A 24,538-nucleotide genomic window follows, 5' to 3' on the forward strand; every position below is an offset into this window, starting at 1 on the left:
TACAAGTCCAATACATTTACATTTACATTTGCCTTGCAGATGCACGCATATGAGGCTTCCATTCACATTTCTCCACGTCCGACGCGTTTCGAGGCAGGTACGCCCCTTAATCATGGACTAGCTGTGCAAGGGGCAATGAAAGACTCACTTATTTTCATTCTGCATTTTATTGAATGAATCCGCCCTTCAGTGGGCGTGGCATGCTTACACCAAGCAGAATGCTGGTAGTTAGAGTCCATAGTAAGTGAGTACATTATTTTCCTTCAGTAGGTTCATCTTCCCTTGTACTTATAATGCTTTTGTTTAACCCTTAAGTAGGGAGGAATGTCTCATCCACGTGCTTGTTTCCCCCTGAGCAGCGCGCTACTCACAAAGCGATTAGTTCCACTCTGCAGCCTTCTCACTCCTTTAATGACACCCGTCACGAGTAAGAATGGAGCTCCTTCCCACGACTGAGGAAGGCTGCAGAGTGGAACTAATCGCTTTGTGAGTAGCGCACTGCTCAGGGGGAAACAAGCACGTGGATGAGACATTCCTCCCTACTTAAGGGTTAAACAAAAGCATTATAAGTACAAGGGAAGATGAACCTACTGAAGGAAAATAATGTACTCACTTACTATGGACTCTAACTACCAGCATTCTGCTTGGTGTAAGCATGCCACGCCCACTGAAGGGCGGATTCATTCAATAAAATGCAGAATGAAAATAAGTGAGTCTTTCATTGCCCCTGGCACAGCTAGTCCATGATTAAGGGGCGTACCTGCCTTGAAACGCGTCGGATGTGGAGAAATGTGAATGGAAGCCTCATATGCGTGCATCTGCAAGGCAAACAGACCGGATGGTAGAGCGGAGCGCTGTGAGCCCTTCTGAAGCGCGAGTGCTTTTTGGGGAACTATATTTTTGTTTATATTTAGAATCTCAAGAGTTTCTCCTGAAGAAGGCGTTGTTACGCCGAAACGCGCGTAGAGAGTGTCATTGTATCTACTTTAATTCTTGAAAAACCCTTGTCATTTTTTATCTTTAGAAACACAAGTTTTTTAATGTATTATTGATATATGTATTATTTGGTATGATTGTATGCTGATGTTGCTTTAGTTTTAATAATGGATTTTTATGCACTGAAACAAAATAAAAAATATATATATTTTCTTAAAAATGTTTTTGCTGTGTTAGTATACTGAGGCTTTGTTTATTAACTGTTTGTGTGAAACCTTATCTTTAATAGGTATTTTGTTGTCTAGGAACTGTTATTATTGAATTTACTGTTACCCTGTCCTAGGAACATTATCCAGACTCAGGGGTCCCTTTCTATTACATTGAATGTACATCCACAGAAGTCATCTAAAAAAAAGTTGGCAAAACAAATATGCTTCAGGGGTAGGGTTGCCACCTAACTTCTTTCCTATCAGCACCACTGTCATTTTAATGTTTTAGTCGGAACAAAAATAGGCTAAATCACCTAATGCACGAATTTTTAGGCCTTACCTGTGTATACTTCAAAGAGCAAATATAAATAGAAAACCAATTTAAATGTGTTCTATGCGTGAGTTAATGATCCATGACAAATGATTAAAGTAAACAAAGACAGAAGAGTCATTTTGCTAATTAATACATACAATTGTGTTTAAAGTCCTATTTTGGGCCTCTGCAGACTCTTAAAACATCAACATATTACTGCATTTTTCTCTTGGAAGGAAAGGTGGCAACCCAATTTAGGGGTTGAGGTCTATTACCTATGCCAATACTAGTTTTACCAGTAGTTCATAAGCACATATATATAGTGAGCATAACACTTACATTCCATATGTAATCAAGCCGTAAAAAAATAACATACAACATAAATTGCACAAGCACAAATGAATCTAGGACATCTATCCTACCTTTAAAAATTCATGCAGATTGCGCTGCGAGTTACAAATGTCTTGTGATACATTTTTCTAAATGACTAAAGAGCAACATCTGCCTAGACATTATTCGTACATGTGTCTGTTTCTTGGGGTTGTCATTACAGTTCGACTGATGGAATCGGTCCGGCGCTTGGACATAGAAAGCCTTAAGGGCTTTTTGGATACGTCTGCTTCTGTCAAACCAGATGAGACCATTTTATCGTGTTGTAAAATCCTGGAACATCGAAAAAAGGTATCTGTGAGTCTCCATTGCTTTACATGACAATCAAGGTAATGAGAGGCAGTGAGCTTTAGCTACATATATGGTTGTCTAACATTGTGTTATATTGTGTAGTGCTGTAGAGTGACATTCTAGGCTTAACTGAACTGTGAAGGACTGTGTGGTGTGAAGTACAGCTGTAATAGGTTAGGTTGTATTGGGTCATAGTGCAGTGTGTTGCTATGATGTGCAGTATTAATAAGTTATTGTGCGATATTGCAGCGTTATGTCACATTTCTGCAAACACAAGGAGATGACGAACAGAGCGCTGAAACCCTCAGTCACTCAGCCCAGTCACAGATTTGGGTTGAATCCATCATAGTTCTTTAGCTCACTTTGCAAACCCAGTTCAAACCCAGCCATATGCAAACTAGTCTTGACCCTGTGCCTCATAGTAACAGTCCAGCCCAAACTGCCAAGCCAGGTCTTCCCTGCACCCGAAACAAGCATCCTGCGACCCGTTAATGTTGAGTGTCATATAAAGGAGAGATTTCTGAGAGAGCAAGCATTCATGGCTTGTTCATCCTCTGGGTATGGATAGTTGAGAAAAATGAAGCACCAGAAAAAGGTCAATGATTACCAGTGCAAAAGGAAACACACACACAACACACATATGTACATTTAATCTTAGACTTTGTATAAACTTTACTGCTTTTGTCACTTCACCATTTCCAAGCATATATACATGTACAACCATTCTCCAAAGATTAGCCTGAGTCAGTGTTATTGCTTAAAATCTTCTGACATGGTTTACTACAACTTATGTTCAATGGGACAACACAGAGCACTCAAGGGATCACAGTTTGTTCTTAAATTAACAAGTAGACGCATTTCGGCATTGCCTGTTTCAGGCCTTGCATTACAGTGAAAGGAACATCTTAAAAGAGTGTATTTTTATATGTGAACACCATCATACATCCCAGTAGGGGGATTTGAAAATAGCAAAGGGGGAAAGAGGGCTGCTCAGAAAGAATCACCCAGGAAGGCACTCCATGAAACAAAATGAAATGTAATGAAACGTAGCAAGTGGCAGACAAAACGTCTATGCGTTCGGCTTGTGAAGCCTTGATCTATATATAGAAAGATATATAGATATATCTTTTTTTAAATTCAAAATAAGTTCATGTATTTCTAACATTTATTTCTATTGGGTTTTATTTTACGTCCTTATCTCCATTATTTGTTATGGAATGGTGTTGCAATTTCAGTGGTTTGCCATGTGTGATTCTGCACTTATTCCAGATCTGGGCTGAAAAACATTTGTATCTGTTTTATGACCTTTATGGCTTAAGTAATAAAGTAAGTACAGTTTGTGAATATCAACAAGCTTACCTTTTTGTGGGTAGGTGTTTGTCCCTCCCTAAACACCTCTTTAATCCTTCCTTTACCCACTTACCTTTTCAAAAATCGCTCCCATTTTATAATAAATGTTCCCCATTTCCCAGCCAATCACCCCTATCCTTCCTACAGATAGAAAAAAATGGTAGGTATACATGAAGGGCATAGATCTCCTTGTAGAATAGGTAAAAGAGTTGGAGGCAGAAGTCTTCAGATATAGGTTTTGTGGAAAGCATTTTATAGTATGTTACAGTTTGTGAATAAGTTCCTGATTGACCCTGTTGTTCAGATGCATAAAATGTGCTTTTTACCCAGTTAACACCCCTGCAGGAACTAGCTATTGTACATTGTATGTACACTACCATCACTCAAAGGGATTTGACAGAGAGCAACATGTTGGTGACTTCTGACACTCTGGACAGCATCCTGAAGTACTCGGTAAGCAACAGGTTGTCACCGACAGATGGTAATTATTCACTCAATCTTGGTAAACCTCAGGAGCTTCAGGGCAGGAGCTGCAAGACACTGCATCTTTACTGGTGTGGCAAAGCAGAATTACTACTGATCATCCAGTCAGACCTTTAGTATCCCAAATAGTTCTGTTGTTATCTGTAGTCAGTATGGAAACCAGCAGATGTGCCATTGTATTGTTAACAGGATTATACAGATGGCTCTCCCAGAGATTCTGAAATATTTTACACAGGATGATTATCTTGATGCCACAATGGATGTGAGTAGAGAGCCCAGCTGAAGAAATGCATGGGAGATCCAATGGGGCACTAACAAATAGCAAGATATTCCTGACATGAAAAAGTTTAATTAATTACCCAGTGGCAATAGAAGGGATTTTGTAGGATGTACCACAGGATTGGTAATATCGTGGGAGCTGCAAGAAACAGCTCTTGAAAAGAGAGAACCAACTGAGTTTTACAGTGGGTGGGAATGTAATAATTAATAGGATTATATATTGGAATATTACATATAGAATATCATTTGACATCAATATCCTGACCGAAATGTGGTGATAACTTCTATCAACAATATTTAGTACAGAATATGTATGCCAGACAATATACTGACAAAGATATTCTAGTAAAACAAACAAGAAGGTGGATGGAATGTTGCACAATGGCAAAACATTCACCCCCAGTCACAGATCTGGGTTTAATCGATCGTTATTTTGCTCACCAAGCCACCCCAGGTCAGACATGGCCATATGCAAATCAGTCTTGAACCCTGTGCCTCATGGGAACAGTCTAGCCCGAACTGCCAAGCCATGTCTTCCCTGGACCGGAATCAAGCATCCCAGGACCGGTTTCTGGCTATCAGACGTCTTCAGCCTGTATAGCTTGACTCCAGTGGCTTAGTGAGCACGGGACCCACGTCTGGGCATACCCTTCCCACATAGGGTGAACAGCAAAACACACAAGATGATGGACGGAATGTTGCACAATGGCAAAACATTCACCCCAGTCACAGATCTGAGTTTAATCCATCGTTATTTTGCTCACCAAGCCACCCCAGTTCAGACATGGCCATATGCAAATCAGTCTTGACCCTGTGCCTCATGGGAACAGTCCAGCCCGAACTGTCAAGCCATGTCTTCCCTGGACCGGAATCAAGCATCCTAGGACTGGTTTCAGGCTATCAGCGGTCTTCAGCTAGGATAGCTTGACTCCAGTGGCTTAGTGAGCACGGGACCCACGTCTGGGCATACCCTTCTCACATAGGGTGAACAGCAAAACACACAAGATGATGGACGGAATGTTGCACAATGGCAAAACATTCACCCCCAGTCACAGATCTGGGTTTAATCCATCGTTATTTTGCTCACCAAGCCACCCCAGTTCAGACATGGCCATATGCAAATCAGTCTTGACCCTGTCCATCATCTTGTTTTTTTTTGCTGTATTTGTTTAATCATTCCGGGCCATTTAGTTTGGTGTAGTGGCATTTTAGAGTTCAAAAGGATGAATTATTTTATTGATATTAAAGAGTGTCTCTAGGAAGGAACCATGGAGAATGGTCTGCCTCTATAAAATGAGTGTACTGACCACCATGATGCAATGCAAATTAGTGTAAGCATGCCACTCTGATACATTTTAGGGACATTTGGCACCACCAGGTAAACTCTAACCTGCACCAACACTGCACTTACATACCGCACCTTCAATACCTACAACATACATGAAACCTACATCCCAATGTTTGCTGTTCTACACACCTGCAACACAAACTACATCAGGTACGACTAGCTAGCATATAGTTCCTTCACCACCACATGCAGTCTACACTGCCATCAACACTCGTTAATTCAGGTGACTTCACCCTTTTCTGAGCTTCTGTCTAATATAGGAGTGATAAAGGCACACAGAGGCCAAATAACGTAAACACTGCACCTAGATACCCTAGAGTAACTCATTCCAGATACAGGGACCCTAAAGTGTTAATAGAATAGGAGATGTATCACAAAGGTTTATATTTGGGGTCCCTGTGGGTAAGTTGTGTCCCTTTGCTCTTGAAACAGCAAAAGTGTGAAATGGAGAGGGAAAAAAGAGAAGAACTACTCTGGATGTATCTAAACCAGAAAACATTCATCCCATGTCCCTTCTTCCCTTCCTGGCTAAAACTATTGAATTTTACATCAATTCTATTTTAACCAAATTTGTGGTCCATCAAAATCTTGGACTCCCAATGGTTTTAGATCCCATCACAATACCGAATATGCCCTGTTGGGGGGTACTGAAAATCTGCGGGACTCCCTAGATGAAGGCAACACTTCTACTCTGTTCCTTCTTGATCTAAGTGCCACGTTTGACACAGTATTACTTGAGATCCTTTTGCGGTGCTTACAAGAGATAGGTTTTGGAGGTACGACCCTAACCTTGCTTACGTCATTTCATTCAGAGAGAGCATTTCAGGTTGTTTCTTCCCCTTATTGCTTTCAGGTGCACACTGTATGTCATGGAGTATCCCCCCGGGACAGCTCTGAGCCCCAGGCTATTTAACATTTATAAACAGCCTCATGTGGTGGTAGCAAAATACAAGGGGCTCTCATTAGTATCCTATGCTGATGTTACTCAGCTCGTGATCTCCTTCTCCAACAACTCTAATTAGAGTCTGATCAAATTCCATGATGATATGCTGGTCGTTGCGGATTGGATGTCAGCCAACTCTCTGCAGCTGAATGCTAACGAATCAGAGATTCTTCTTTTAGGAAGAGATACCCACATATGGGGGCGATCATTGGTGGCGCACCTCGCTAGGGTCCCCCCTTACCCAAGGAGGCTGTAAAACAATCTGAGTGTCTGGGTAGATGGTGCATTGTCCTTCGAAGCAAAGATGAAATCAGTGGCAGCTGTCTGCTTTGGACTTTTAAGAGGACTTAAGCCTTTGCCTGGGTTCTTTGACTCACAGACATGCCAGATCATTATCTAGTCTACTTTACTCTCTAGACTGGACTAATGCAACTCTCTCTATCTGGGCTCTAATAAAACAGGTATCAAACAACTTCAGAGGGCTCAAAATGCCGTAGTGCGAACTCTATTCGCACTCCCTAGATTCTGCTCAGTTGCTACATTTATTCCCATATTGCACTGGCTCCCAGTGGATAAGAGAATCCACTTCAAGACACTGTGCTTTGCACACAGAATCCTTACTTCCCCTATCCTATCAATGTATTATTTCCGTAAGCCCCAAGTTGTGAGCTGTGTTCTGCAGAGCTAAACTTGGCATCTGTTCCCCCCGAGTCAGAAGAGCAAGAGCAGGAGGGCGCTCGTTCCGAGATAAGGCACCGGCCTTCTCAAACATGCTCCCGGCGACCATCAGGAGTATCCAGAATCATTGGGCTTTCATGAAGGCAGTGAAGACTTGGGAATTTCTGGCCTATTTCTCAACCCCTTCTCTCCTACCACGATATGACCTGGAACTAACGCTGGGATGCCCGGGGCAGCAAAGTGCTGTACAAATTCATTAACATACCATAACATTACAGGGAAGAGAAAAGAAAGAAAAACAAAAGGAAAGAATGATAGAATGAGGGGAAAAGAAAGGAAAGAAGAAAGAAAGAAAGAAAGAATGAAAGAAAGAAAGAAAGAAAGAAAGAAAGAAAGAAAGAAAGAAAGAAAGAAAGAAAGAAGAAAGAGGCAGCGAAATATAAGAAATGAAAAAGGAACAAAATTAAGGAGAAAACTAATGAGGAGAAGATAATCAGAGTAAAGAGCACAAGACAGGAAATTAAGGAAGAAAATAAATGAAAGATAAAGAAACCAACCTTGAAAGAAATGATTGAAAAGAAGGGAAGAAAGAAGGTATGGCAAAGGAGGAAGCAGAAGTAGAAAGAATGAAGAGCACAATAGAGAAAGCAAAAACCAAGAAGGAAAGAGAAAAAAGACAACAAGAAAACTATGGAAAGGAATTAAAAAAAAAAAATAGAGAAAGAAATTAGAAGAAAACAGAAAGAAAGAGATAAGGTCAGTAGTAGATGAAGAAAAGGCCAGTAGTTGACGAATAAAAGAAAAGAAGATAGGAAAGAAAAAAGAACAATAAGTAAATACAACGAAAGGAAAAAGACAGAAAAAGAATAACAGACGAGGAAAGATGAAGGCAGAGAAAAAAGATAAGATTGAACGAAAGGAGGGAGAAAAAGAAACAATAAGAGAAAAAAGAGGAGAAAGAAAGACATTGAAAAAGACAGAGTTAGGACAAATGAAAAGAAAGAGCGAAAGCAAGTAAGAGTGGAAGATAGAAAAATAAACAGAGAAAAACAGACATGGGAGAAAAAAGGAAGAATGAAAGAATAAAGAAAATAATTACTAAGAGAAACAAGGAGAGAAAGAAAAATGAAGAAGAAAGAATTAGCCTGGAAAAGAAATAAGCAGAGAAAAATAGGGAAACTATTAAGAGATTGAAATAGGAGAAGAAAGAACAAATATGAATGAAACAAAGAATGGGGAAATGGAAGAAAAGGAGAAACTAGAGGTAGAAATATAAAAAAAGAAAGAAATATGGCAATCTGAAACTTTTGCCAAAAAGAAAGAGAACTGAAAAAGAATGCACAACAAAAGAGGGAAAGGAAGAAATAATGTAAACAAATAGTAAGAAAGTGAGAAAGAAGGAGAAATTAAGAGAAGCAAGAAAGAGGGAATAAAATACATTAAGACAGGAACAAGAGACATGAAAGCAAGGAAAAAAGAATGAAAAGGAAAGAAAGGCTAGAAAGAAAGTAGAAAAAGAAGAAATTATTTTTCAGAAAAGGGTATTCTGCATCATCCAGCCCTCTCAGCTTTTGAGTAAATCATAGATACGGGTACAGTGTTTTAAATAGTTTTGTCATCTGTATGGCACCTGCATATCCTCAAGCTTGTTGACAGGCAATTATCATATGTGAGCTACTCAGTAGCAGCCTTCGAGCTACTAGTAACTTGCGACTAACCCGTTGGAGACCCCTGTTTTTAATCCACTAATAAGAAACATGCCTTTGTAAACTTTTAAGTAGCCTACATTCCATCACCTACAATTCTTCTCCTTTTATGCCTTACACTAACACCTACACCAGATATCCTATAAATCTTACACTATTTTCTCCTTATCAACCAATGCCACCAACATTTCAAACTCACAATATTACCTATACCCCACATACTGACTAACAACCGTTGCACCACCACAGTCATTCTCACCACCCTCCAAATCATATGTCTCACAAAATTTGGTAAACGGCTGTCAAACCGAGGATGGCCATCAACCAACCATTTTGTACCTAGAAGGAAACTCTAGGTACCAAAATAAATGTAACAACTCAAGTAACGTCCACTGACATCCTGGCGAACCAAAATGAGTAAGTGCCTTCTGTGAGGACCAAAATGGTAGTAAGTTTAGGATTTTGTCTTAAGTTAGTTCTGTGAATCGAGCCCTAAGTGTTTGGTAGTCAGCGATATTCTGTTACAAACGTGAGGGACATCTTGTCTTCCATATTACAATTCCATTATATCCTATGGAACTTGTAATATGGTGGACGGTATATCCATCACATTTATGACGGAGTATCCCATCCGCCAAACTCATAATCAGGCCCTTAATGATGTGTTTAGGCATCTCCTGTTTCACAATAGTGTCTGCATACCTGATACTTTGTACTTAATTCTTGTTTTGGATTTGTTTATCTCGTCTTGTTTGTCATAAATCATTTAAATGACCAATGTTTTATATTTCTACATATTTAGGAGAATTCTGCTGAACTGGAAAGGATGGCTTTAATGTGCCAAATTGCTCTTACCAAGGGGATACCAATGTCAATATCTTCTAGGATTGTGAATCTATTTATGGTGCCATCTATTCAAGAAGAGATTGTGTTTTGGGCCATCCATCAAATGACAATTCAATACGGTAATTTCAAAAATGCTATGTTGTTGTGGAACACTGTGATCTGTGGCAATCTAACAGATTCTACATTGCTTTTAGGTCTGGATGCAGATAGTATTATCTGACTTTGGCTCATGTCATCACACCACTCAAATACACAGATAGTTGGCTTTGAAGCATGCCCTGACAGATGTTGGCTTCTTCTTTCTAGTCCCAAATTGTTTCACATTTTGTATTAGCCCATGGTGGATTAATACATTTTACAGTGGTGTTTGAAAGTGGGTCAATCACTAGCATTGCATTTCTATGCAAATTGAAAGTGGGAAGAAGCCACGCAGGGTATATTTAAGTTATTTTCTACATATGTTTCAAACAAATAGTAGCTTTGAGAATAGAAGCCCATGACTTTGTCTTTTCAACCCACATAGTTGAAACACTTAATTTGTGAGGAAATTGACAATGAACAGGAAAGAAATATAACAGCAACACTATATGTTGCGACCCCATGTCATAATGGCTAATCAAATCAACTCTAAGATGATTACTTTATAGACAGTGCTCATTAAAGAAACAAACATCTCAGTGCTAATTCTACCAGGAGGCTTCAAATATGGAGCTCCAGCAATAGGCCTTTGAAGTGAATGGTTGCATCTTAAATATGGGTCCACAGACAGCAATTCTTGTAGGACAAACATGTATTGCTGCTATTATGTTAAAATGATACATATTGTTTTAGATTTGTTGTCGTTCGTAGTCCTTTCACTTTGCAGTTTCACATTTTAGCACCATATACCAGCACCAGATGTTCCTTACAGGTGTTGTTTCATTATGTCTCTTGCTAAAAAACAGTTAAAAACTAAACAGCTCTACACCAACTAACTATTTAACTATGAAGCCTTTCTTCGTACAAGGATTTTGGATTTCTGTAAAAATGCAGCAACCCTGCAATAATTCCGCTCTCCTTCATCACCATTATAAAAAGGTGCAAGTGAATCCAGGGAATCCAGGGTAAAGACAATGTGAAACTTTCTTTTCTGCTTACTGATGGAGGCTGATTGCCTTCTATGAGCTGTAAAAAGTTGCTTTGCCTGGAGCATGTTTTGGCTAAACGCCCTACTTGCTTTCTCCTGTAAAGTTAGTATAAACTTTGCTGTAGATGCAGAAATTCATCAACTGCACCAAGATGTAAAAATTGTAGTTAGGTCTTACTTGTGGGAGCCATGTTAAAAAGGAGTTGCAGTCATTTTGTCAAAAAAGAAAGGCGCCAATTTTCCTATATCAAATCTGGTGAAATTTGGTTCCCCTTTACCTCGGAGGTTTGAAGTTTCATTTGCTGCTGAGTGCAAAATTTAGAAAGCCATGCATCAAGTTATTTTTCAATATGTATCATAACAAACACATGAGCTTTGTAGCACACTCATCATTTGAAGTTGGTATTCGTCTTTCTTTTCATTAATAATGTTTTTTTTTATTTTCTCTTGCAGGACCAGAAATTGAATCACACCTGGGTCTGGTTCTCAGAACCTTCTATCCTGTAATGAAGACTGCTTCTACAGTCAACCAGAAATATTGGTTTAGCCTTGGTGTGTACCTGTGCTGGTGGAAGGGTGGGGTTCTGTATGATGGTTGGGGGAGTGTGGGGAAAGGACACCTTTATTGAGTTCCCTTTTGTAACATTTGCAGAGAGCACCCTTCATGCAAAGAGATGCAATTTCTTATGTCTGATTGGTGCAGAGAATAATAGTCCATATTCATCCCATAGTTTTCAACAACTGATAACTTATCTGCATTGAAGTCACATTTGTGGCCCAAATCAGAATTCAACTGCAACATTGGTCTGCATAAAGTGTAACTCCACGACTTTCTAGTACATCTGCCAATTGAACTTGCATGCTGAGCTGCTGTGTCAAGTTTGCCATGTCAGAAGGGGAACACATCTCATGTCTGAAGAGCACACCTCCAGGAAAAACCTATTATTTTTAGTAACAAAAATATAAGGGCCTGATTTAGAGTTTGGTGGACAAATTGCTCCATTGCAAACTGCATCATTTTCAAGAGGTAATTGTTCATTTCATTGGCACAGGCATCTCGCTGCAACCTACAGCTCACACAATTGCAAACTAAGCACCATATTAAGTAAAAGTTTTGAATGATGCAAATCATGGAGTTAATATATTTTAACCCTTTTTACCACTTACAAATTAGAGAATGCAGGAAGCAAGTTTTGCTCCCAACTAAACATTTACAATAACAGGACAGGAAAAGGGGAAATTTGAGTCCACACTTTTTGTTATGTTTCAAACAGAAAATTGAGTGAATTAGTGTTTTTTCAGATGCATGAGATTAAATTGGTTCAGTTTCTTCCTTCCTGAGGAGCAAGTGCAAAATCATTACACCACTTTTTTTACTCTGGTGATACCCGAACCAACACTTTTTTGTTAACCACATAAAATGTTAAGTAGAAAGCACCCTGGTGATACATATTTGTCCTTTCATTCTTTTGAGTTCAATACAGTGAGTTGCAGTAATGTGGAATTATTTCCATCTAATGTCTAGAATCTAGAATGCTACAAAAGTACTATAGGATGTAGGATTGAAATGGATACCATTACATGACCCATGAGAGTCAGAGAAAACCTATTGAGTCTAATTCATGCAAAAAATAATTTGCTGTCAGCAAACACATTGCACTGTTTTTTGTTCAGTATGTCCTACCAGGCAAGGTGGTGAATGTGCAGAAAAATACAACACTTAAGCCTTTGATCTTTAACTGTGATTTTCTTTAATGTTTCTGCAGTCATTGAGATGTTAGCAGGCCAGTTTGCTGCCTCTGTAGATGCTCCCCTAGTCACACTTTTCTTTGAAGCCTACTCAGCCTGCAAGGTCTTTCTCCTTGAAACCATCCCCAGTCTGCAGGAGGTGAGTTGGAAAAGTGGGTAAATAACAGAGCGCAGAGGATGATTTATTAGAGCTGTACCGTTTTGTGAGAAGACTGATTCATACACAAGACTCCCTCTGCCTTTGCATATGCACTTCATTTGATGAAACACAAACAAAATGTAATTCCTTCTCTTGATCCAGACTTGCAATCTCTATTCTTGTAGATTACTAAAATGTGTAAAAACCTGTATTGTACCATACCAAGTATCCAATGCATATCAGGCAGCTATATGAAACAAAATTAAAGCTAAACCATGTTATAATACTAAAGTACTAAGGAACAGTAAGTGTAATAAGTATTTTTGAAAAAGAAAGGGACAGAGTGAGATTCTAGGGTAATTTAATAAAATCGGAGTTGCAGGAGTCTCTGTTTTACGTCTACCACAATCTTAACAGGTAGTGGAGGCAAGGAGAACAATGGGTATTGGGATAAAATGATGGTACAGATTCAAAATGGTATTGAGGATTAATGGCAGGAGCGGTAGTGAGGGGCTTCAGGGAAGAGATGACTTAAGTAGGGGAGTAGGAATTGTTGAAAACAGGTGAGAGACGTGGTGGGTGGCAGGGAAAACATATACAATACAAAAGTGGAGGGGGGAGTAAACAGAGAGAGTGGATGTAGAACTCTCATCCAAATAACGCAAGAGAGGGTTGTGAGGAATACGGAATAGGAAGGGTATGGCGGTGAACCCAAGGGTCTATGCAATTTTAAAAATGGAATTGGAGGTAATTACTCCGATATTAAATTCATTAATCAACTTGGGATTATAATATATTTGAAGTATTTGTGGAAACACATCATGGATAAGATTTCTGTTTTCCAGAATCAGTCTTGTCTAGTTTTTTATACTGCCAGTAAAAACAAGCCTCTGCCTTTGTATGGCAACACCACTTCCTGGAGAACAGGTGTCCGGTGCAGCTGCCTCTACAGGGAACCACCTACTTCCACATGTGGCTCATGTTTTTTAGTAGTTAATGTCTAGTGTGGGGTACTGAAAACCAGGTGTAATTTAGGTGTAACGCTTGCCAATAATTCTACCCTCACTTATGCTAATAACCAATGCCCCCAAACTCATAACCCCATTTCTAACACCCAAACCACCTGTGTCCTCCATATTGCTCTTTCCTCTATTTGCCCATTTTCCCCTACTCTTCATCCTCTTAACACACTTCTCCCCCAAACTCTGATGGTACCCCTCCTCACACCCCTCTCGTCCTATCCTCTCATTCTCTTCCCCTTCTCAAGCCTCTACTTCTAATCAATCGCTCTCTGCTGAATCCCCCCTTGACATCCCAAACTCACTCTGCATCTCCCCAAATCTCCTGCACACGAACAAACCAAATCCCACGCCCTCTATTAACACTCCCACCAACTCCCATTCTCACCTCTCCAACTCCCAACCCCACCTCCTGCCCCAGCTATACTACTAAAATACCCCTCATTGCCCCTCACTCTATTACACACCCTTCTCCGACCCTCCCTTTTCTTAACCACACTCCTTCTCCCAACATTGATGTTATTTCTCCCCACACTCATCTCAACCTCTTACTCAAAACTTTCTCCTTCCTCTCTCAGTGCCCCGCCCTCCTCCACACCCCTCTCCATCCCTCAACATGATTTTTCGTCCCTCACCTACTCCCGACACCCTTCCCTCCCAGAACATTAACTCCCTCCTACCAACCAATACTGAAAATACACCCTTCCCCACCCCTGCCCCTTCTGTTCCCCCGCTCACCCTCCTTACCCAAACACTCATCAAAATTGACCGAAATATTACTACCTTAGTGACCAAACTCTCTCTGCTTGAAGAGGATTATAAACAACTTATATCCCTCAACCCCAGAGCCCCCTACTTTACTTCTACTTCTCCCTACTCTGGCTTTCAAAAGGTCACTATTCCCAAACACTGGAGAACTACTCCCCTCCGCTGCCGTACTCATAGGCCTCATCGCACATTGAACGGTCTCTCGAACTCCGACCTCTCTGCCCTTTGCAAATCTTACCTTCCTTCAACACCGCCTAAGGATCTCTACCCCCTCACTCTTTCATCCCAGGTATCCTGGGGACTAGTGTAATCCCCCCTCTCCCTGCTCCCCCAGACTCCCCCCTCAACGTACCACCATCCACTCCCGCTCTCCCCCCAAAACTTACCCTAACACCCTCACCTGTATGCCTGCTAATGGCCACTCGACCATTTGCCATACAGCTGAAATCTCTCACCTTCCTTCAACACCACCTAAAGATCTCTGCCCCCTCACTCTCTCATTCTAGTTATACTGGGGGCTAGAGAAATCCCCCTCTCTCCTAGCTCCCCCAGACTACCCGGCAACATACCATCTTCTACTCCCACCCCCTCAAAACTAACCCTTATCCCCTAACCTGTATGCTTGTCAACTGCCGCTCGGCCGGTTGCCATGCATCCGAAATCTCTGAAAATATCTTGAGTGAAGCTATTGATATCGCCTTCCTCACTGAAACATGGCTGAATGATCACTCATCACCCATCCTTGACCTACTCTGCCCCCCTGGCTACTCTATCATCAGAAAGGACAGACCAGTGGGGAAAGGAAGGGGAATAGCTATAATCTTTAAAAACCAACTCCAACTCTCTCTTGCCAAGAATACTGACTACTCAACTTTCGAATATCTAGGTGCTGAACTCAAAGTCCAAGGTGCTCCCCCGATTCACCTACACAATATCTACCAACCTCTTGGTGACACTCCTCACTTTGTAGACAAATTATCCAACCTTCTTACTCAATCCTCTCTCTCTAACTCCAAAAATCTCTTCCTTGGAGATCTCAATCTCCACTGGAACGAACAAGATAACCCCTCAGTTGCACTTCTTTCCGATCTCCTAGAGATTAACAACCTCAAACAACTCTGCCTCTCCCCAACTCACTCTAAAGGTGCCATTCTTGATGTCATCATCTCTAACAATGACCTGGCCTCCCTTTCCAACATCATCCCTATTGACTGGTCAGACCACCACTTCATTCGTTTCACAATCTCCCCGCGGCCCCGCTCCCCCCACCGAAAAACACCATAACTGTGAAATTAATTTGAAACTTTGATCTCATCCCACCAGGAGTATTAGAGTCTAAACTCCAAGCTCAACTTCGCCTCACCCCTCTTTTTCTTATCACCAATGAGCTCACCGAGCATTTCAATAAATCGGTCTCTGAGGTTCTAGACCAAATAGCTCCATCTAAACTTAAAACTAAAAAAATCCCCTCTAAATCTTGGTTTAACTCAGACGTCAACATAGAAAGACGTGCTCTCAGAATGACTGACAGAACCTGGAAACTAGACCCTTCTCCCTCCCATCTTGCCCTCCTCAGAGCTGCCCAATCCTCCTACAAGAAACACATCTTTAATGAAAAGGCATCTTTTTTCTGTTCGCAACTCTCAAGTGCCAAATATAGACCCAGAGAACTGTTCAACATTGTTAGAAAACACACCTTCGCTACCCCCCTTAAGCTTACAGCCTCCACTACCAAATGTGAAGAAATTGCCAACTACTTCTCTGAAAAAATTGGCAAGATTGATCAATCTTTGCACAAATTCAGACCCCTCCCAACTGACAGAGTACCCCGGAAGCCGCCCCTGTACTCGCCGCCTTAGCCACACTGCCCCCTGTTTCATCCCCACTCCTTCCTGCTGCAATAATACATGAAACCAACCCCGCCCACCAGCAACTTAAAAACAAAGCCTCGTGGCATAATTTCTTCCCTCTCTCTTGAAGCCTCTAATATCTTGTCTAAACTAAAACTGTCTTCTCACACAAAAGACCCTTTCCCTTCTGACCTTCTCCAAGATCTTAAACATGTCATTGTCCCATACTAGACCAATATCATCAACTCCTCCCTTACCTCAGGGTGTGCCATAGTCTCCCCCCAACTTGGTCAAATCAACCCCATTCTCAAAAACCCTAAAGCTGATCCTGATGATCCTAACACCCTCGGCCCTATCTCCAACCTCCCCCTCTTCTCCAAAGCCCTTGATAAATATGCCCTACTCCAACTGGACAAACACATTGACACTTTCAACCTTCTTGACCCTCTACAATCCGGCTTTCATAAAGGCTGTAGCACTGAAACCGCATTGCTAAAAATCGTTGGTGATATCCACCACGCACTGGATACGGGTGTGTCCTCCCTACTCATTCTCCTCGACCTCTCTGCTGCATTTGACACTGTCAACCACACAACCCTATTTTACACACTCAAATGTCGGTTTGGCCTTAATGGCCCTGTCCTTAACTGGTTCACTTCCTATTTTCAACATAGAACTCAACAAGTCATAATCAAAAATTGTCTCTGAAACCCTTCTCAAGTCTCTCGTGGTGTTCCCCAAGGTTCTATTCTCTCTCCAGCACTTTTCAACCTCTTTATGGAACCACTCACTGCCATACTAAAACAAGCCAGAATTAACTACCACCTATTCGCCGATGACACTCAACTATACTGTAAAATTAAATCCCATTCTGATGTCCTGCACCTAAATAACACCTTGATTTCGATCCAATCCTGGTTCCACTCCAATCATCTCAAACTCAACCCTAATAAAACTGAAATTATTCTTTTCCCCCCTGAAAACAACTCACTCCCTATCCAATCATGGATCTTCGATCTCAATGCCCTCAACTGCCCACTCTCCTTATCCAAAACAGTTAAAACTCAGGGCATTACCTTTGACAATAAGCTTACTCTCAATACCCATATAAAAAAAACTAGGCTAAAGGAGCACACTGCACTCTCCGCCAGCTCAAACAAAATTAAACCATTCATCCCAGATGAAGATTTCAAATCCATACTCCAATCCCTAGTCCTCTCGAAAATTGACTACTGCAACAATATCCTTTCCCGAACCCCCAAAGTCCACCTTGCCCCCCTCAAAACCATAATCAACCTGGTGGCCAGACTTATAACGGACACTAGACGTTTCAACCACATCTCTCCTTCCCTTAAAGTCCTTAAATGGCATCCTCTCGAAGGCAGATCTGCCTACAAAACTGCCTGCATTACACTCAAAGCCCTTCACCTTAAGTCCCCGATCTACCTCTCAAGCAAACTCAAAATAGCAGGCTGCTCCCATCAGTTGAGAAGCACCAACACACTCCTCCTCGTCCCCCTCTTCAAAAAAAGAAAGCCTCTCAATCTCGTTCCTTCTCAGGTAAGGCTCCCAACATATCGAACACCCTCCCTATTGATTTATGCAGGAACCCCTCTTACTTCAGCTTCAAAAAAGACCTCAAACTCTACCTGCTTCTCACCTACTCCTCCCTCTCTTCCAACTATCCACCCCTCGTCCTCCCCCCTGACTTATCTTCCCCCCTCCCCTACCCTTTCGCCCCCTCCCCATCTCCGTGACCCCTTCCTTCCACTCCTTCACCCCTCCGCGCACATCAAACCTGCTTCCTATATACACTAACTAAGTAGTTAATCCTCTTGTTGCTGTAAATAATTGTTTGTACGCACTATATCTTTTCCTTCAAGCAGTTCCCTCTGTCGCTTATTTACCAACGCAAAATGTTATGTTTACTTTGTTCCCTATACTGATTTTAACTTAACACCGCACTTTATTACTGTATTTTTTACTTTATGATGTGTATTTCTTCAGATACTTTCCGACTGTATTATCTTCATACTTATGTAAAGCGCTCTGATACCCATGGATGTAGCCAGCGAAATACTAAACCTTTCTAAATAAATACATAAATACATTTATCTCAACAGGTCTGGGGACAGGTTATCACCACTCTGGGACATTTGGCCTCCGTCCTGCCAGAGGAGCAACTAGATAAAGAGCTTCCATGGTTGGTTAAAGAGGTTGAAAGCCTCCAACCCCAGCTGCCTGCTGATATGGCATTTCGTTTGCTCAAGGTGAGTGTGACCTCGATTTGCTGTCCATGCCTGCCACTGCAACCATTCCCAAGTGATCCACTCATAATGAACACCCTATCCCATAGTTAGAAATTAGCTTCAATGAAATAATACATTATTGAGAAATGAGGACCAAATACAGAACTAAAGAATTCCATTGGTGAGTCACTTACACCCCAGGTGGAGTTGTGCAATGGTTCAGGCCTCCATCATGTGCACTTTGGGCCAACATATTGGTATTCCACACCTGACACTACCAATGTTCTGAGTATCAGTAATTTTGAGTTACAGGAAAAATGCATGATTCCAAGTTTGCCCCTAAGGTAACCATGAGAAATGGAAATACCACATCAATTCAGACTGTAATTCCCCACTATTTGACACACTCACCTCTGATAATTTCTTCGGCTCTGAGCTGGTGTATTGAGTGGAGAGATGAAGGGATTACGGTGAATATCGTTTTTCAAGCAATCATTCTAAATACTGAACCAGCTAAATTCTGATTTGTACACAATTTGTGAAGACAGCTTGAGAAGCAAAACTTGTATTTTTATTTGTTACATATGAAATCGGGATAAATAAAGGAAATATGTGAACCCAAACAATTGTGCTAGAATTAAAAAAGAACATCAACCTTGCTGCAATTTTTCCACTTGTTGTGATACTGGGTAAGTCAAATTTGGTTATTTAAGTGAAATCAAGCATACTGACGTCCCATATTGGTGCATTAATCACAACAGAACAGCAAATCTTCAGTCACTAGAACCCAGCGATACGTCCTGAGCAGCTATGAGGCATCCTGAAGCCTCAGTGACCGCTTAGAACATACAGAGGGACATTGTATCTTCTCTAGTCTGAGGGGCTGCTTATACCCTTTGAAATACAAGTTGGATACCACAAGTAAATGTTTAAAGGACTTTCACTAAAGAGCACAACGACTTTGCATTACACTCCTGGTGACCAAACATACAGGTAAAACAAGTGAATTTTAAGAGGGGCCCTAGAATTGTATCATGTTGGTAATCAATAATTTGTTGGCATTATTGAATACTACTTTTGGTTGCTATGTGAAATGTAAAAAAAACATTAGCAAAGGAAATAGTCCACATATACTGGGGTTCATACTGTATTTGCTAAAAAAGCAAGAGAGACGTAGAGCTTGGTAAAAACACTATTGGGATCATTACTTCTTGAATCTTCCAATTTTCATTTCCACAGAAATATTGTTTGGAGAGGCTTTAGAATAAAAGATTAGTGCCGAGGCTCTAAGTGGGCCAGTTTCTGCAGGGTCTGATCACTTACAGTTCAAAGGACAAAATGTTCAAATTTCCTTACCAGGCCTTCTTTTGACAGACTCCACTTGGAATAAACATTTGAAAGCCAGCTAAAAACCAAAAACAAATCACAAAATTTTGTGTAAGACATACTGACCATGCACTTAATTTGAGCCATTTTTCCGATGATTCTTCTGAGTCTTCCCTGTAGGTGAGAATTCTCCTCATTAGCATTGGTGAATCTAAATGTGTTCCTAAAACAGTTTTTAGGCACACATCTTTTGTCCTGAAGCTCATGCCTCCAAGTTACCTGAGATTCTCATAAGCAAATGCTCCCACAATGAGGCACCTCTGTACTCCCTTAGTACACAGTCTGCATGGCTGCAAGGGGGACATTGAGGAACGTTGGTCCACAAATGTTAAAAGTGAAACAGGTGCAGTGGCACTGGGATCCAGGGCTTAGAAGAGCACCCAAATTAATACTGTATTGTACTATCTAACAGAAAACAAGGAGCTGATTTCCTTTCAGTAGTGCCCATCTACCCGTGCTACATCTCAGTGTGCCCTCTAGCTGGAGGTTTATCTGGTTGACTTTGTATGAGGATATATTGGGGAGATGGAGCACTTGGAGAAGCAGGCAGATCCCTAAAAGGTCCTCCGGGATGAAGAGGGAGAACCAGGGGAATGAATAGGAGGTCACAGAGATGAGGAGGAATTAATGGAGGAGGAGGACCAGGTCCACCAGCAGGATTAAGAACACAAGAGACTGGATGTCCAGGAAAATAAAGAGAAAGCTATAGCAGGAGGACCATGAGAAAGACCTGGAGGATCACCCAGCCAAAGACCAGGAATGACTGGGACCACCAGGACATGAGGATCAGTGAGCCCAAGAAAAAGAGGAGGCTCAGTAAAACTAGGATGAGAAGTAGAATGAGGAAGCCCAGAAGGACCAGAACCAGAAGGCGAAAAAAGGGGAGAAGGATGGCCAAGTAGAAAAAGAAGACTATCAGGAGGACGAAGACCACCAGAAGAAGAAAAAGATGACCATACCCACAAGGAGAACCTAGACCACTACAAATACCGCACACAGGATGAGGAGAAGGAAGATGACCATGAGTATGACTAGTAGGGGGTCAAGTGGGGAGAGGAGTTGGCCCAATGACTAGGGCAGTTAACCTTGAATCTGGGGAACCGGGTTCGAGTTTCGGCAATGACGCTGAACATCCTGTGATTCTGGGCAAATAACTTAATCTCCCATGCCTAAAAAAAGGAATGTGTCCTCATGTAATGCAACTGGTGCTATGTAAAGCGCTCTGACACCCGATACCGGGTCAAGTTCACGCTGTATAAAACTCCATACATTTTCTTTACAAAGATGCCCATGAAGTTTTGGGACTTCAAGGCCACCAGAAGGATTTGGAACACTAGAACCAACAGGGGACCAATACCATGCCCCAGAACTAAGAAAACCAAAATGATCAAGACCAGGAGGACAAAGAAAAGGACTTCCAAGAGGTAGGAGAAAAAAGAAGAAAACCAGGAGGAGGAAGACCAGAAAGAGGAGGAGGACCAAGAAGAGAAATAGGAGGTCAGGAGGTCCAGAACAACAGTCCCCACCATGACCATCCTGAAGGCCAACACCAAGACCGCTAGGAGGAATAGCACCAGAAGATTCAGAGTACCAGGATGAGGATGACCAGGACTAGCAGGACCACAAACATAAGGACAAGGAAGATCATGAGGACCAATAGAACTCAGACCAAAAGGAAGAACAACTAGGACAGGCACAGCAAGAAGCACCATGGTGAAGATAATGTTTACCAACAGACGGATGGTCTCAGGAGGATGAGGGCCACTTATGAACAATGAACAATACCCAGGAGGCTAGGACCAAGAATATGTAGATGAAGACCAGGAGGATGAGTTTGAGGAAAACTACGAGGTGGCAGAGGGGAAAGAAGAGTAAGAGGAAGTTCCGGAGTAAGGGATCTAGAAAAAAGAAGAGCATGAAAATCAACACAAAGATTAGAAGAACTAGAAAAAGGAAGACTTGGTAAACCAGGAGCATGAAGATGAAAGTCTACAGGTGGGAGACCAGGAAGAGGAGAATGACCAGGAGTAGAGGGACAAAGGCAACTAAGAATACCAGGAGCACTAGGATTACCAGGTTCACCAAGAGAATTGGTGGACCATGACCAGGAGGATCAGGACACAACCATCAAGAGATTCACAAGAAGAAACATCATTTGGACTAGGTACAGGAGTAGCAAAGGCAGAATGAGGATTTGAAAAAAGGAAAGGGAGAGCAACAAAACTGATTAGTGCCATCAAGAGCAATACCAGCATGAGGACCAGGAACAGGAAGACCAAGACCAGGGAGGAAGGGACTAAGATGGTTAAGTGGATCTAGACAACAGTACCATAAGAAGCAGGAGCAGCAGACAACCAAGAGAATTCGAACCACCAAGAGAATTAGGACAACCGAGACAAGGGCCATCAGCAAGAGTGGCTAGGAATACAGGGCCTACAATGACAAGTAGTGATTCTGAGCTATGTGTTAGGGCATGCCCCAGTTAAATGCTGCATATGTTTGGTTGTGGTTCCTTGATAGACCACAATCCAACATCTGATGCCAACAGAGAACACTACTATGTGAAGCACAGCAAGTCAAGAAAACAGACAAACCAGAGAAGAAATAATTAAACCTATGAATGGTCATCTGTCAACATGTACTCGTGGTAATGTCTATTAAGAATTAGAACACATGAGAGCTCATTCAGACACAAACTCACTCTGGCATTCATACAGAATTTACACTTTAAAGTTTGTAACTCACCACTGACCATCACCATTTCCTAAAATTGCCCTTTGGCCTCACCCCAGTTTTCTTATCTCCTTACAGACCCTTGAGTTATGCATGCACGCAGCTGTTACTAAGAATTGCAGAGGCCTGAATGGAACTGTGCCAAATGTTCTTGCAGCCCTGCATCACCTGGTAAGTATATACATGAGGATATACAAAGTATCGCAGTGGGAAACAACAGTCATTTCCTATGTAACATATTGTAACAAATAAAAGAACCACATTGTTCCCATTTATAGCAAGAGTGTTTTTAAAGGAGAACATTTGGGAAAAAATATTAAATTATAATCCATAAAAAGCCTTGTGCAATCTCAGCAACTGAAAAAAGAGCATATGCCATTTGCATTTTTCGATGTAACCAGGGGTCATGCCTCTCGAAAGCAATCAGAGCAGGTATTTATTCAGACCGCTACTTGGTAGTGTGGGATCTTCACTTATTCACCCCCAGGTATTCCCTACTGTGAACTAGATCCCCGCATGTAGACCCAGGATCACCAAATGGTAGCAAATGAACAAAACGAAACATGAAAATCTGCTCATGCGTGCAACCCAGATGTGAGCTTCCATATTATATTGCTTTGGGTCATCCTGTAGTCAGAGATGGTGAAAGTTCTAATGGCCTTGTACTTTTCCTTCCCACTATATCATTTTTAAACATTTTCCCGACACATGACAAATTTCAGTGTGATTCATGCCAGACCAACACACAGAGTCTCATCAATATGAACCAATTGTCATCAAGAATGCAAAGAAAGAAGATTATTGCAAAAACCATGTCAGAACTGTCAGCGTAGTGAGGTACTAGGCAGGAGCCACCCATAAACCCACCTCTCTGCAACTATGACTCTCACAATAGGTAACAGAGAAGGATACCGACCTGAAAGAGAAACGTCTTACCAAATAACAATGGTTTACAACAGAGACATAATCGCTAACAAAGCTTATCTCGGAGGATCAATTGTCCATCCAGACTTTTCTATATAACATTTACTGGACTCTCTGTGACATTCCCAACAACAGGAAACCCAATGCTTAAACGGTTGATACAAAGAGGTTTAAAAACATCACATGTCATAAATCTCTAGGTTTAATAATAAACAGTATATATCATATACATCTGATTAATAACATCAATTGAAGGAAATTCATTACTCATTCCACCAATATTGGACTCCCAGATAATGCTGTTTTCCACGCAATTGAATTTGCTGTAGCGCTGTATGGATCATGGCCCCACAAGGCCTCACAAACTCTTATGCTGTCATTCTACGACTGAAAGTTATTTGCTGTCTAGATGTACGGGATTGGCTTTCAGATAGCCTAGCTTCAATTATTGTTTATTATTGCTTTGTTATTGACAGATCTGCACACCCTCAAGGGGAGTTTCCGATGAAAGGGAAGAGCCACTCAAGGTGTCCACAGCCATTATCCTATCACTGGGTAAGTTGGTCAAAAATTGCATGTATGTTTTTATTTGTGATACTGCAAGTATATTATGATCTTTACTAGGGATCAGGTTCTCAGAAACATTAGTTTCTGTTCCCTGCCCTGCATATAACTTGATCTTCCTAAAACCTAATATTGCTTGAGTTTTTATCTCCCTTCCCAGTGCATTTGTTGACTTTTACTGGAGAATGGAGTCCACTTTACTATATACAGCTATAGTAATCACATGAGTACTATGTGCTCCTAAGATCATCATTAAATG

The 24,538-nt window shown here is 41.3% G+C and overlaps 1 protein-coding gene across 1 annotated transcript in view; it reads left to right on the top strand.

Moving 5' to 3' along the window:
* The first annotated feature begins 2,019 nt into the window (after positions 1-2,019).
* Positions 2,020-24,538, top strand: part of LOC144783244 (maestro heat-like repeat-containing protein family member 1) — a 29,833-nt gene continuing 7,314 nt past the window's right edge. The window contains exons 1-8 of the mRNA XM_078662325.1: positions 2,020-2,139; positions 3,820-3,942; positions 9,729-9,891; positions 11,352-11,450; positions 12,665-12,786; positions 18,547-18,693; positions 22,870-22,962; positions 24,192-24,270. Of these exons, the coding sequence (XP_078518451.1) occupies positions 2,020-2,139; positions 3,820-3,942; positions 9,729-9,891; positions 11,352-11,450; positions 12,665-12,786; positions 18,547-18,693; positions 22,870-22,962; positions 24,192-24,270 (946 nt within the window). The remainder of the gene's footprint in view (positions 2,140-3,819; positions 3,943-9,728; positions 9,892-11,351; positions 11,451-12,664; positions 12,787-18,546; positions 18,694-22,869; positions 22,963-24,191; positions 24,271-24,538) is intronic.

This window comes from Lissotriton helveticus, chromosome 9 (genome assembly GCF_964261635.1).
Source record: "Lissotriton helveticus chromosome 9, aLisHel1.1, whole genome shotgun sequence".
NCBI lineage: Eukaryota > Metazoa > Chordata > Amphibia > Caudata > Salamandridae > Lissotriton > Lissotriton helveticus.